Genomic DNA, 13,959 nt, shown 5'->3' with positions numbered 1-13,959 from the left:
CCAGATAACTCATTTTAGTTTCTTTTCATTTTAGAACTGCTAACATTGAGTAATATTCATTGATGTTTAGTATGTCATTCTTCCCATGCCCACCTTTAGACAGAAAACAACTGGCATCAAATTGACCAAAAGATTAGGAGTACTGTTGCATCATTAGCCCAATTTTCCATTTTTGTCATTGCAGATTTGCTGTGATGGCTTGTTGCTGGGCCTTAGATCCAGAGGAGAGGCCCAAGTTCCAGCAGCTGGTACAGTGTCTCACGGAGTTCCACGCAGCCCTGGGGGCCTATGTCTGACTCTCCTCTCACAGTCCCACGGCATCAGGAGCATGGTGCCTTTTGGGACTCCCTTGGAACCAGTCATGGATGCTTTGTACGTCATGCATCACCAGCAGAAGCACATATGCCTTCCGGAACACTGTGCCTTAGGAATGCTTTAGGATCGGAACTTTGAAAGACAGACTTAATAATGTGGAATATTTTCTAGATATCATTTTTATTAGGTTGAACTGAAAGGGTTTTTTATAAATTTTTTGGCCCCCAATTTTTTAAAATATAGTTACTTTGGACTAGGGGTACATTCTTACAAAATAAATAAACAGTTTTTAAAATTGTTTAAACACAGATACTTGGAATAGCTATCTTAGTGCCAACTGCTTTTTCACTTTTTTACTTCAAGGTAATGTAGGTGATTCACCTTTAAAGTTTGGTTTTTCTTTTTCAATATTTATCACTAGTCCTGGGAATGGTTTGTCTTCAAGATATATTACTTTTTCTTAGGAAAAGGAAAACAACACAAAAAGATGTCTGGTTTGCCTTGTATAGGAAAAGGCAATATTGGAGGAAGAAAACTTAAAAGCTAGGGTAAAAAAAATAAAAAAAAAACCTTAGAAATTGTCCTTTTGTGGGAAACTGTTTCTTTTTTATTGTTTTAATGAAAATTATTTCTGCTTTCTTATTTTGGGGAAAGTAGAAGATGAATTCATTGAAACACTTAAATTTCCATCAGCCAGAAGTAGGCTGGGGGCAGGTCAGTCAGTAGTAAACAATGGTGATTTTATTTATTTTTTTACTCTCTGGAAAAGGAGATGATACTATTCCAGAAAGTGAAATCGTGTTTCTAAGGTTAAGAATCCCTTTTATTGCACCTAGACTAGTGCTGTGCACAGAGGGGGTGTTTCAGTTGTTCTGGATAGTGTAAAAAACAAGAAAGTAAACTGGTGAATTTTGTGCTTCAAGGCTGGTTTAAGTATAAAGTTGTTTCTTAAAACACTTGAAAAATTAAAGATTTGTTTTATATTATAATAGTATTGAAAATATTGTTCCTAATGAATGATTGGTTGTGTTTGGTAAGTCTTTGAACATCTACCAACTAGATAGATAAAACCCACATAATCAGGCTCCTAAGCCCTAACAGCTGACTGTACTCAATCTCCTAGTTCTAATAACTTGGGATCATTATCACAAGGAAGTATTACAACATTGACACTTTTCTCCAGAGCCATTAAATGAGGGATATATATGTATTTATGCTTGGTTGTAGTTGACCTAAGGCAGAGTTGAACGAGAGTCCTAAATAGTTAGGCCTATGGGTGCCTGCCTCTACTCCTGTCCTCATAGGTATATTAGGAAGAATGTATAGCAGTTGGAGGTTCTTGCCATTGTTGAAGTTTTATGAATCAGCACATCTGGAAAAATAGCTCGCACAACACATGCTCTGCCAAAAGCAACCTAAGAGCATGATTTTTCTGAGTACCATTTATTAATAACCTGTTTCTTTTGTGTTATGAAATACTCAGCCCCCTGAAAGTCCAGTTTTCTGAAAGCTCTTTGAAGTCTTCAAAGTTACAAATGTTTTTGTTCACAACCTGTAATCTTAGAGAGCATTCAGTCAACAAATACTTTTTTAGTTCTTATATGTATTATGCACACAGAATGGTTCAACTTTAGCATCCCTCTCAGCATTCAGTGCGTTGTTTTGTGTTCAGATTATTGCATTGTTTAGAAATCACAGTTCTTTATACAAGATTGGTCCAAAAGAAAAAGTGCTGACATCCGACTTTTATCCCAAATTAGCAGGTGCTCTCAGAGGTGCTCTCAGTTTGCTGGGATGTGTGATGCCTTTAACCTTATCTTTTTGTGTTTGTAAGCTGTTTTATTTTATGTATGTGCATTTTTTTTGGTAGGTGGTTTAAGACTTCAAATAGATTTTTCTTGCTGAGCTACTTGACTTTGATGAAAAGAGCAGTTACAAGATTTCTGTGGCTGGTCATTTTCCAATTGTTTTTTGTTCTAGGGTGTGAATATTTATTGAAGACATTTTGCAGAAAATATACTTTTTTTAGGAAAGCAGCAAATTAACAAAGTGCTGATGTGATATTATAAGCTGGCTCTAATGACCTAGAGCTCCTTTCTTATAACACCCCATTGTAAGAAAATTTTATTTGTAGAATCAAGGAGGATTGGGTTATTCATTCAATACATGTATATTTATTGAGTGCCCACTGTATGTCTGGCTCTCAAGCTATGCAGGGAATAGGACAGATGAGGTTCCTCCTTTTCTAGATTTTACATTCTGGTTGGGAGAAGCAGATAATGAACATAAGTAAGATTTTGGTAAGTGTTTATGAAAAATAAAAAGAACAGTATCATAGAGAAGAACTTGAGGTATAATATTTAGCCAGGCTTCTCTGAGCAGGTAGCATTTGAGCTGAGATCTGAATGACAGAACACCAGCTATGAAAAGATCCAGGCTGAAGTGACATAATTGAAGAGGCCCAAAAGCAGGAACAAGCTGCCCTCTAGATTTGGCCCTACTGTTCTTCTTCCAGATGCTACTGCTGGAAGAAGTGGACAGAGGCCCATGTGACTAGAATGTAGTTAGGGATGGGAGGGTATCAGATGAGGTCTGGGAGATACAGTAACAGAGAGTAGCAGGGCCTTGTAAGCCATGGGGCACATATTTTATTCTAAATAAAATGGAATTTTTCATTCAAGGATTTTTTTTTAAATAAGAGAGTGACATGATTTGACTTGTCATTTAAAAAATATTATGCCAGGTCTTTTGTAAAGATTAAATTGTAGGGAGGCAAAGGGGAAAAGTATTAAGAGTCTTTAAGAAACTGCTCCATAGTTCAGGTTTTGGAGCAATTTGGGTAGTATGGGTGTTTGGAAGGGGCAGATTGGAGACATGTTTTGAAGGTAACAGGACCTACATCTTTTGCATGTTGGAGGGTCAGGTAGAGAATGAAAGAGAGTAATCAGGGATGACTTGTTGGTTTGGGGCTTGGGCATCTGCTTGTGTGGCCAGACTATATACTGAGATGGAAAACCTTTAGAAGGAACAGGATTTTGTTTTGGCAGATGGAATGAATCAGTTATCTGTTGTAGGCCATGTTTAAGGTGCCAATTGTTTAAGTAGACAGATGAGAGTCTGCTGCTCAAGGAAGAGTTCTCATTGAACATACTAATTTAGGAGTGTGACATGTAGACTATATTTAGAGTCATGGTACTGGATAAACTTAACCTCTGGAGAGAGTTTAGATGGGAGGAGGTTTTAGGACTAACTCTTACACTCTCTCAACATTAACACTCTAGTGAAGGAAGAAGAGATATCAAAAAAAGGACTAACCAGAAGCCACTGTAGTTGAAAACAGCAGCAACAATAACAGGAAAATGAGGTGTCATGGAAGCCCAGGAAAGTCAGTATTTCAAAATGGAGAAAGAAGCCTCTATGGGATTTGGCATCATGGAGGCTATTGACAAAAGCAGTAGGGATTAGAGCAAGCTGAAGTATGAATACAGTGTGGGAAGGTGGAGACCCTGCTATAGTCAACACTCTTGGAGAGGTCTGCTGTGAAGGAAAATGGAACAGTTAACTACAGGAGACCAAAGAAGTGTTTGGGGTGCAGGTTGGAGGACTGGGAGGAGAGCATGTTTTTTCCAGGTGAAGATACAGTACTGCGAGATGTTCCATAGGCTAATGGGAATGATCCAATAAAGGGAAGAAATCCCTCTGGGGTATGGGACACTCTTTTTTTTTGTCATTTGGTCTACAAGCATGAAAGACTATCTAGTCCAGCCCCCAATCCCTTTGGTTGTGGTAAAGGCTGTGGTTTTAGTGGGGAAAAAATGTGAAGGGATGGGGAAGTAGCACTTGAAATGAACTTGAAAACAGAACTTGAAATGTTTTCATTATATGAAAATCAGCTTCTGTTGAGTTCACTTCCTTAGGACTTCAGACCCAACTTGGTCATCTTGCTTGTTGCCATCATCTTTTGCCCCATCGCCTCCATAACTTCTGGACAGGCCTTGGCCCTTAACCCACCCAGCCAGTCAGTCTCTGCTAGAGTAGTACTTCTAGCATAGAGCTGCTGTCCCTGCTTAAACCCTTCAGCACTTCCCCAAAGCCTTCGGGATAGAGTTCCCAAGTCCCAGGTACACACAGTCAACCACTCTTCTCGGCAGCTCACCTCTTGCTTCTTCACCAACTCACTGCTTCCAGTCTAAATGCATTTTGTCATTTCATGCGGCCTTTCAAATCACCCAGGCACCCAGGAGATGGCTCTGACACCTTAAACCTGTTCCTTCAGGCTTTGTAGTTGCTTTTCAGCCTTGTTCGCAGATTTGCACTCTGATAGAGGTAAGTTGCAGGCTAATTTTTACCACTTGGCTGTGCATTCTTGAGGATAGCAATTTGTATGTCACGCACATCTGAATCTCGTTTGCTTAGTGCTTGACACATGGCAGGGTTGAATATTGAATGAATTAAGTAAAAATGATCTATTTGCATGAGAGCGATTTGGCTTTTTAAAAAGTCTGCTAGTTCTTGAAAAGCATTATCTCTTATTTAAAATATTGTTATGTTATCAATGTGATGTTTATATTCAACTTTGAAGAGAAGTTATATTATTCAAGTTTTGTATAATATAAACCAATACAGCATAAAATCAAGAAGCAGATTAGTAGGGAAGACCATATCCCACCCCAGTGGTTGCTTAAAAGCATCGTCCTCCCCAGTCCCTTGGCCACCTTTTCATTTTCCCTGCTTTTTCTTTGGTCACAGGGATAATTAGCCCAATGGCATATTGTTTCATGCTTCTATAAGGTCAGCTTTATTTGGAGTTGTATATGAATAATTACCCCAAGTGAAGTAATTCGTTGAGTTTAGTGGGAGAATGTTTTCCAGGTGTGTCCCTTACCACCTCATACAGTAAAAAGGAGGTGATATTATTTATGGGGCTAGAAAGGAAAAATACAGTTGCTTATTAAGTTAATCATTTTTTTTCTACATTCATTTTTAAGCTTAGAATAACATTTTAGAGTAATATTGAACTTTATTTTTTGGGACACAAGAACATCCTACATTAATGTATTGAATATATACATTTTATATATAAGTAAACTGAATCTACAGGCCCCTTTGCTCTCTGAGTGCTATTCTTTAAGGGCCTAATGGGAAATGTCTCTTAACCCTTCAAAGAACAGATGTTAGAAAAAAAAATTTCCCCCAAACTCTATTTTTATTAACATATAATGTATTATTTGCTTCAGGGATACAGGTCTGTGAATCATCAGTGTTACACAATTTACAGCAGTCACCATACATAGCACATACCCTCCCCAGTGTCCATCACCCAACCACACCATCCCTTACCCCCCTCCCCTCCAGCAACCCTCAATTTGTGTCCTGAGATTAAGAGTCTCTTATAGTCTGTCTCCCTCACCAGTTACATCTTGTTTCTTTTTTCCCTCCCTTCTCCTATGATCTTCTGTCTTGTTTCTCAAATTCTTCGTAACAGTGAGATCATATGATAATTGTCATGCTCTGATTGACTTATTTTGCTTAGCATAATACCCTCTATTTCCATCCACGTCATTGCAAATGGCAAGATTTTGTTTGGGTTTTTTTGGGGGGGGTGGTTTTGATGGCCGCAGAGTATGTCTTTGTATATATTTACCACATCTTCTTTATCCATTCATCTATTAATGGATATCTAGGCTCTTTCCATAGTTTGGCTATTGTGGACATTGCTGCTATAAACATTTGTGTGCATGTGCCCCTTCAGATCACTACATTTGTATTTTTGGGGTAAATACCCAGTAGTGCAATTGCTAGGTGGGTCAGAGGATAGCTCTATTTTCATCTTTCTGAGGAGCCTCCATACTGTTTTTCCAGAATGGCTGCACCAGCTTGCATTCCCACCAACAATGTAGGAGGGTTCCCCTTTCTCGGCATCCTCACCAACACCTCTTGTTAGAAACTTATTTTTTAAAAAAAGAAATGAGAACTGATATTTGAAATTATTCTTTGAACAAATAATAGTATGCCATTTGTTCATACTTGGTTTATCCCACATTTCAAAACTAAAGCATTTCTTAATGATTTCTTTTTAGAGAGGGGTAAGTACTCCTGCGGGGATATATCAAGCTTGAGGAAACCATGTATAGTTCTAAAATAACTATTTACCTTTTAAAAAAAGAAAGAAAGAAAGAAAGCTGACTTCCTGGTGCCTGAATGTTATATTTGGAATCAACTTTTTTTGCATCTTTCTGAGTCTACTTTTTTGCCTTTTGCCTTCTTGGCTTCCAGATAAGCACAGGCTAATAATATTAGATGGGCATGCGTCATGAGGGATAGCATTTGGATAGAACTGATAGAAATCTAGTTTTAATCACTTAACCAAATAACAGGTTTATTTCTTTCCCATTACAAATCCAGAGAGAGGTAAACTGGGGCTCATACAGTGATTCCAGGGTATCATCCATTACCTGGCTTCCTTCATTTTTGCTGCTCTGCCATTTTTAGCACCTTTTTGCTCTCAGCGACCGTCACGCCCCTCCCCTCATCCCTGACCCCAAGGCCTAGACCTAGGAATAGGGGAAAAAGATGAAAGACAAGGCATGAGTTAGCTGAGTCCTTTTTATGAGACTCTTAACTTTCCCATAGTGTATTTCCACCAACATCTTACTGGCCAGAGCACATGGACAGCTGTTAGGGCATTGTGAGAAATTAGATTTTATTGGGTTTTTTATCAACAGCTTTATTGAGATATAATTCACGTGTCATCTATTTTTTACCATTCCAAACAGAAACCCGTTTCCATTAGCATTTCCCACTCTCAGCCCTAGGCAACTACTAATTTACTTTTTTCTCTACGTTTGCCTATTCTCACCTCTTACCTAATGGAATCTTAAAATATGTGGCCTTTTGTGTATAGCAGCTTTAACTTAACATAGTGTTTTTGAGATTCATGTCTCAGCATGTATCAGTACTTCATTCCTTTTTATTGACAAATAATATTCCATTGTATGGATATTTTCTATTCATCATTGTAGGGATATATACTATTCACTTGTGAGTATATGCATATTTGAGGGCATTTTTTTTTAGTTGAGCATTTTCTTACCCTGAGTAAAACTGGGTTTGCGTTACTAAGGAAGTATCATCTAGCTGTTTGTTGATGGGCAGCTAGCAATGTCTCTCTCTGCACAGAAATGGAGTAATGGACTGCAATCTGGTCTCCAGTAGCAATATAGTTAATGCTTCAGAAGTTTTCAAGTATGAGAGGAAGTGCAGTGATTGTGAAGTTTTAATGAATGGAGGGAATGCCCAGTCAGCTTCTTTTAAGATTGGCGAGGACCACCGTGTTTGAGGAGAAAGCCTCATAGGACTTCTTACCTAAACTTTCAGCCTCTAAGACTTTGTCCCGAAAACCTACTGTTCCCTGGTGTTTGCTGTTACTTTGGTCTCTGGCCCTGCTGTTTTCCACCAGTCCATAATTCTGCCACCGCTTTATAGATTTGAGCTTGCAAGGATATTTATTTCTTCTCAGTATTTGGCCTGCAGTATCTCCTACCAAGTGCCTTTCCTCTAGTTTCATGGTCTGATTACCTAGGGCCTTTGGAAATAAGCCAGAGATTAGCTATATGTTTCCCAAAAAATCTTACTAAAAGAGCTTAAATAAGCATTTATTTATTTAATGCTATATCACCTGAATCTATTGAACTTTATTTAGCGCATTTGCATCCATATAAGGCTTGTTAATTTTTGAAGTTAAACTATTTGGCCACGGCATTACTTAGTACACACCTAAAGAATGCCTTAGAAGTTGTCTGTATAAGTCCGGGAACAGGATACTCTGTATACTCTGATGGACTTAAGAAATTGGTCTTGGGTCCTGGCTGCAGAAGAGCTCCAGAATTAGTATTCTGAATAAAGTTCCTTTAACTCTAACTTTGCTCGGAATGGGCTTGACTTGACCATAATCTCTTCACGAGGAAATGCAGTGTCTTGATAGAGCTGTGTTTTAGGTTTTGTGTTGGAATCTCCAGGCAGTGCCCCTCTGGCCTTTGCTCTTCCTATTCCCCCAGAAATACCTACAAATGACTTAGCTGAAGGAAGGGCAGCTTTATTTGACCTAACAAGAATTCTTGGTCAGCTAAGCAGACTCCTGTCTTGTGATAAGTATTCCCTAGAGTTCTTCTTGTTCTTCTGGGAAGGCAGGAAAAGGAAAAGACAGGAGGCTGCAACCTGGTGCTGCCAGGCTTTGTGCAAACCTGGGATTGGCTCCTCCCTGAGGACCTTCCCCGTCTCCACTGTCCTTTCTGGCCAGTTTGGACCTTTTCCATTTTCAGCATCCCTTTGTTGCCAGCCTCACCATCTGGCTCATGTATCATTTGTCCCTCTCAAAAGAGCCTCATTCCCTTTCCACAGGATGCAACATTTCAAGTGCATTTAAACAATATAAGATTTAAAAATAGATACAAAGATTGCTTTTTTCACCACAGCCATTTTAGGATAGCATCACATTTTAGAGCTAAAAAGAGGGTAACCTAACTATATTATTTTACAAGGAAGAAAACTGAATTCAGTATCATTCCCCAGCCACAAGATGAAAAATAGACTCTTTTTCATGTTAGTGATTTTTAGGGAGGTGAGTGTTCTTTTTCAGGAAGGGGATTTACTTTAATTAGAGTAGTCATTAGATAGTAGTCATTAAATGCAAAGGTGGGTATTTTAATTTAGATATCTGTCAAAGAGTAAACATTTATTTTATTTTACTTATTTTTTAGACCTCTGGGCAGTTTGGTATTGGAGCACAGTGTTCAAGAGAGAGTAGGGGCACCTGGGTGGCTCAGTTGGTTGAGGGTCTGGGTCTTGATTTCAGCTCAGGTCATGATCTCTGGGTCTTGAGGTCGAACCCTGCATTGGGCTTCATGCTGGATGTGACATCTGCTTGAGATTCTCTCTTTCAGCCACTCCCCCACCCCCTGCTCGCTCACTCTCTAAAAAACAAAAAAGAGAGGCAAGAGAATATTCAAGGGGTAAATGGCTGATGTTGCATGAAGGGCCTCACATTGAGAGGTTTGGATTTTGTTTTGAGTGAATGGCTTCCCTGAGGTAGTGATGTGATCACCTTTTTTTAGCAGGATTAGGAGCAGGTGGCCATTGCTTACTGTATACCAGGTATTGTACTGGTTCCTTTATGTGCATTATTTAATTTGCTCTTCACCATCCTGTCAGGTAGTGTTGTCATCATCTCCATTTTACTGCTGAGGAAAGGGAAACTGAGATAGTATATAATGGAGCTGTGATTTTAATCCAGGGAGTCTGACCAGAGCATAGAGAGGACACCTTTACCATTGGGGAACAGTAGAGGATTGCAGGGATGGCTGGGAGATAGTGGGAGACCCTGTTTGGTGGTCTTAGTGTCTATAGTGCCCTAAGAGACAGTATTATTGATAAAGTGAGAGGTTGGACAGAGCCCTGGTAAATATCACGAGAGTTTGTAGCCTTCAGTGGGTGAATTTGCAAGATTGCTGACCAATAACAAGTGAAAGTAGAACTCTGCTGAGGTTGGGAGACAAAGGATTTATGGTGGTACTGTCCTGATTGGTGATGGCATTTTTCTCCACGTATTTGACTGTAATAGAATCTGCTGTAGGGATGCCTGGGTGGCTCAGTGGGTTAAGCTGCTGCCTTCCGGCTCAGGTCATGATCTCAGGGTCCTGGGATCGAGTCCCACATCGGGCTCTCTGCTCAGCGGAGAGCCTGCTTCCCTCTCTCTCTCTGCCTGCCTCTCTGCCTACTTGTGATCTCTGTCTGTCAAATAAATAAATAAAATCTTTAAAAAAAAAAAAAGAATCTGCTGTAACAAGGAATCGATTAAATAAATGTTTGTTTCTCTCTTATATTACAGTCCAAAGGGAGGGAAGTGGCCTAGGCTAGTGGAGTGGTGGCTCATCTTCTTGATCCACTCAGTGTTCTAGATCCTTCTATCTTATTCCGCCATTCTTTTTTTTTTTTTTAATCAGAGGGAGAGAGAGAGCACAAGCAGGAGGAGCAGCAGGCAGAGGGAGAAGCAGGCTCCCTGCTGAGCAAGGAGCCGGATGTGGGACTTGATCCCAGGATCTTAGGATCTTGACCTAAGCCAAAGGTGGATGCTTAACCGGCTGAGCCACCCAGGTGCCCCTTGTTATGACATTCCTTTTCTTTTTTTTTTTTTTTTAAGATTTTATTTATTTATTTGAAAGAGCACATGAGAGGGAGGAGATCAGAAGGAGAAACAGACTCCCTGCAAAGCTGGGAGCTGATGCAGGACTTGATCCCAGTGAGCCGAAGGCAGTCGCTTCACCAACTGAGCCACCCAGGTGCCCTTGTTCTGCCATTCAATAGGCTGTGCTCATATGGTATACGGCCAAGGCTAGGTCTTTGTCACTTTAGTGTTCCAGCACCTGAAAGGGGTTAAGAGCAGAAGTGGAAAGCAGTAATTTCTTTTTAGGTAAGTGAAAGAGAAGTGGGTCTAGCTGGGTAGCCATGTTCCCAACTAAAACTCAGTTACTATGGAAGAAGAGGACAGATTTAGGGGCCCTGATAAGAGATGGCTGAATGGGAATTTGATAAGAGAATTGGAGTTTTTCTGGATAGGCGGGAGAACAGCAGTACAAGAGACTTTAGGGTGTTGATGAGATGTAATTCGGGTGGTCATTTGAGCTCTGACGAGGTTGTAGTTAGACCAGTATATTGAGGGCCTGGAGTCCTTGAGTCTAGGAGGTTGCAGGATAGATGTGAAACTAAAAGAGTGAAACTAGAAAATAGGAGTTTGTGGTCTGGTTAGAATGGGATCTGGGTTTCGGTCTAAAGGTGACTTAGTTCTTGGAGATGATAGGACCTGTGGTGGAGCCAGGGGTTTGGGAGATTGACAGAGTGAGATGGAGGGTTCACAGAGTATGTCCCTGCACAGTACTCAGACTTCCCATCTTAGCACATGGTACCCTTTACCATCTGGACCCTAGGTCTCTCTCCCCTACACACCTTCTTTCTACCCAATAATCTGTTTTTTGTAAAACAAATACTCCATTTCCCAGAGGTAAAAACCAAAAGTGCCCATCTTGTGGAAAGCTACATCATTGTATATCCAAGCACCAGTTCCTCTTCTCAGGTTTTTGAAGAGTCTGGCCAGAGACTGCCATGATTGTACCAGCCCAGACTGCCATGATTGTACCCAGGCTAGGAGGTGAGAGAGGTTGGGGGTTCAGATCTGAGGTGGTCCTACCAGACTGGACCTCCCACTCCTTCCCAGATCTGGTTCAGAGTCTTTGGCCCTGGATCTTTTAAGGAAGTCATTGTAGATGCAGGCCATGAGAAGTGGCCCTCATGCTCCCCATCCAGAGGCTCTGCCCACCTTCCACCTCCTCTCAGGAAAATGGTACACTTCTCAGGAAGTGGTATACTTGGAAGCCTGCTGTTCAGATGAGAACATTCAGTGCTGCTCAATATGAGACCAGCCTTGGTTCCTCTGTTCCTCACCCCCATACTCTACCCACTCCTTCTAAATGTGTCCCTTCATCCCCCCCAACTTCACTTTCCTCCATCACTGCCCCTCTCGTCCAGGCTCCCATCATTCCTCCTGGATAACTGTGACCCCTTCCTAATGGGGCTTCCTTCTAGCCTTCCCAGTCCATTCTCACAGCTGCCTGAGCCATCCTGTGATGGGGAAATCCTCCCAACCAAGGGCCTGTCTGCATCCTCATAGTGGCAGGTATGGCACAGATTGATTCTCCAGAACAGCTGGAAACCCTATAATCCTGGACAGGAATTTCAGAAGGAATTACACAGGAAACATCACTTTCCTCCCATGGAAGATGTGGGTGAGGGGAAGAACCTCTAGAAACAGACCAAGGCCATGATGGTTATACTAACGGAAGGACTTCCTAGGCTAGGGGTGTGGAAAATGTTCCCAGAATAGAAGCCATCGCTCTGGGGTGATCACCTATAGACCTTGAGGTCCCTGGAGCTCGGGAAAAAGGAGGGCTGACCCAACATAACCTTGGGCTTATTTTTTCTGCAGCAGACTAGGCCAGGCACCCTCTCAGAAGCAACACGGTTTGCTTGTCCCAGGTTCACTCTGTGCTGTGGCCTGGCCAGTTGGTATCCCACAGACTGTCTTCACTGTCCTTGCTCTCACTCTGACCCTCCTGTCCCCTTCATCTTTGTCTTTAGCCCTCTCCTGATTCAGCCCTATTCAGCAGCTCTTCTTTCTTTCTCAAGTGCATTCTGGGCTCTTGGAACAATCCTCCCCTCTTTCAGAGGAGCTTTCTCATCTTACTTGCCCTCTTGCCAACACTACTGTCCCTTCCCACCCTGGATCCCCTAGGCTGTGTTCTATTTATGGCCCTCTCCCTGATTTTCCCATCTTTGGTGGCTTCCTCCTCTGTCTATGTGAACTGGACCATGACTTCCCTTTTCTCTCCATTCACTTTCTCCCCTGCCTGGTGCCATCATACTGTCTGGAAGAGCTGATGGTTCGACCTCCCCTGGTCCATCTCTTGGCTTGCCCAGGGTGTTAGCAACCCCCAGCCCCAGACCAGTGTCCTTTCTGTACTTCATGTGTTTACTTTCTGGGGCTGCTCCCTCTGCAGGTTCTAAGACTCCCATGGCTGCCAGATTCAGTGGCCTTTTCTGAGCCCTTATTCTCCTGACCATACCAGTCACATCACCCTGCTTGAAAGACTCTACTACCAACACTTCTCTCCTGGGCCTTTTCTTGCTCTTACCTTGTACACAGGTGTACATCTCTCTCCCATTCCCCCAAGTATGGGGGGCTCCTAAGGTTCCTATTCCTAGTCTTTTTTCTCCATCTTGCCCCTCAGTGATTCAAACTATGCTCAGAGTGCTGTGATGATGCCCCAAAATTGTGGTTTCGACTTACTGAGAGTAAAATGAGGACCTACAAACTATGCTCAGATAACTGATCTGTGCCCAGCACCCACACACCTAGATCTCTGGTCCAGGCCTTTTTGAATAATTTCTGGATATCCCCACCAACATATCTTATAGCCATCTCAACCCCAACATAACCAACACAAAACTCATCACTTCTCAGCCTTCTTCCAGGGCCTCCCCAGAGAGCCACCTTCTCTCCTCCTGTTGTGATTCTTACTGAGTTATCTAGGGGAAGAAATTTGGTTGTCTGATAAGGCTTCTCCAGTCTCCTATCCTGAGAATGTCTGCAGGGTAGCCTGGATCAGACTTCTTCTTCTTCTTCTTCTTTTTTTTTTTTTTTAAATATTTTATTTATCTATTTGACAGACAGAGATCACAAGTAGGCAGAGAGGCAGGCAGAGAGGGAGGAGGAAGCAGGTTCCCTACAGAGCAGAGAGCCCGGTGTGGGGCTCAATCCCAGGACCCTGGGATCATGACCTGAGCCGAAGGCAGAGGCTTTAACCCACTGAGCCACCCAGGCACCCCCTGGACCAGACTTCTATCCCCTCTATGCTGTCCCTCAGACTTTGGCAATAACATCCTGTTTGGGCCTCCTGCCCCCATTTTCTTCCCAGTGATAACCCTGACTGCCAGAAATACGTTTTTTGAAAATCACTCAAGTTTTTATTGCCAGACACTGAAGAATTGTTAGGAGAAATTCTTTCCTTCAACATGTTTGGAAGCACAGAATCA

General features: G+C 41.8%; 1 protein-coding gene across 1 annotated transcript in view; it reads left to right on the top strand.

Annotated features, from left to right (window-relative positions):
• RYK (receptor like tyrosine kinase) overlaps positions 1–1,304 on the top strand; it is an 86,623-nt gene extending 85,319 nt beyond the window's left edge. Inside the window, exon 15 of the mRNA XM_059390948.1 lies at positions 185–1,304. Coding sequence (XP_059246931.1) covers positions 185–296 — 112 coding nt within the window. The 3' untranslated portion in view covers positions 297–1,304. The remainder of the gene's footprint in view (positions 1–184) is intronic.
• The last annotated feature ends 12,655 nt before the right edge of the window (positions 1,305–13,959 follow it).

The sequence above is a fragment of the Mustela nigripes genome, chromosome 2, assembly GCF_022355385.1.
Source record: "Mustela nigripes isolate SB6536 chromosome 2, MUSNIG.SB6536, whole genome shotgun sequence".
Taxonomy (NCBI): Eukaryota; Metazoa; Chordata; class Mammalia; order Carnivora; family Mustelidae; genus Mustela; species Mustela nigripes.
The sequence above is the reverse complement of the archived record's forward strand: the minus strand, read 5'-3'. Positions and strand labels throughout refer to the sequence as shown.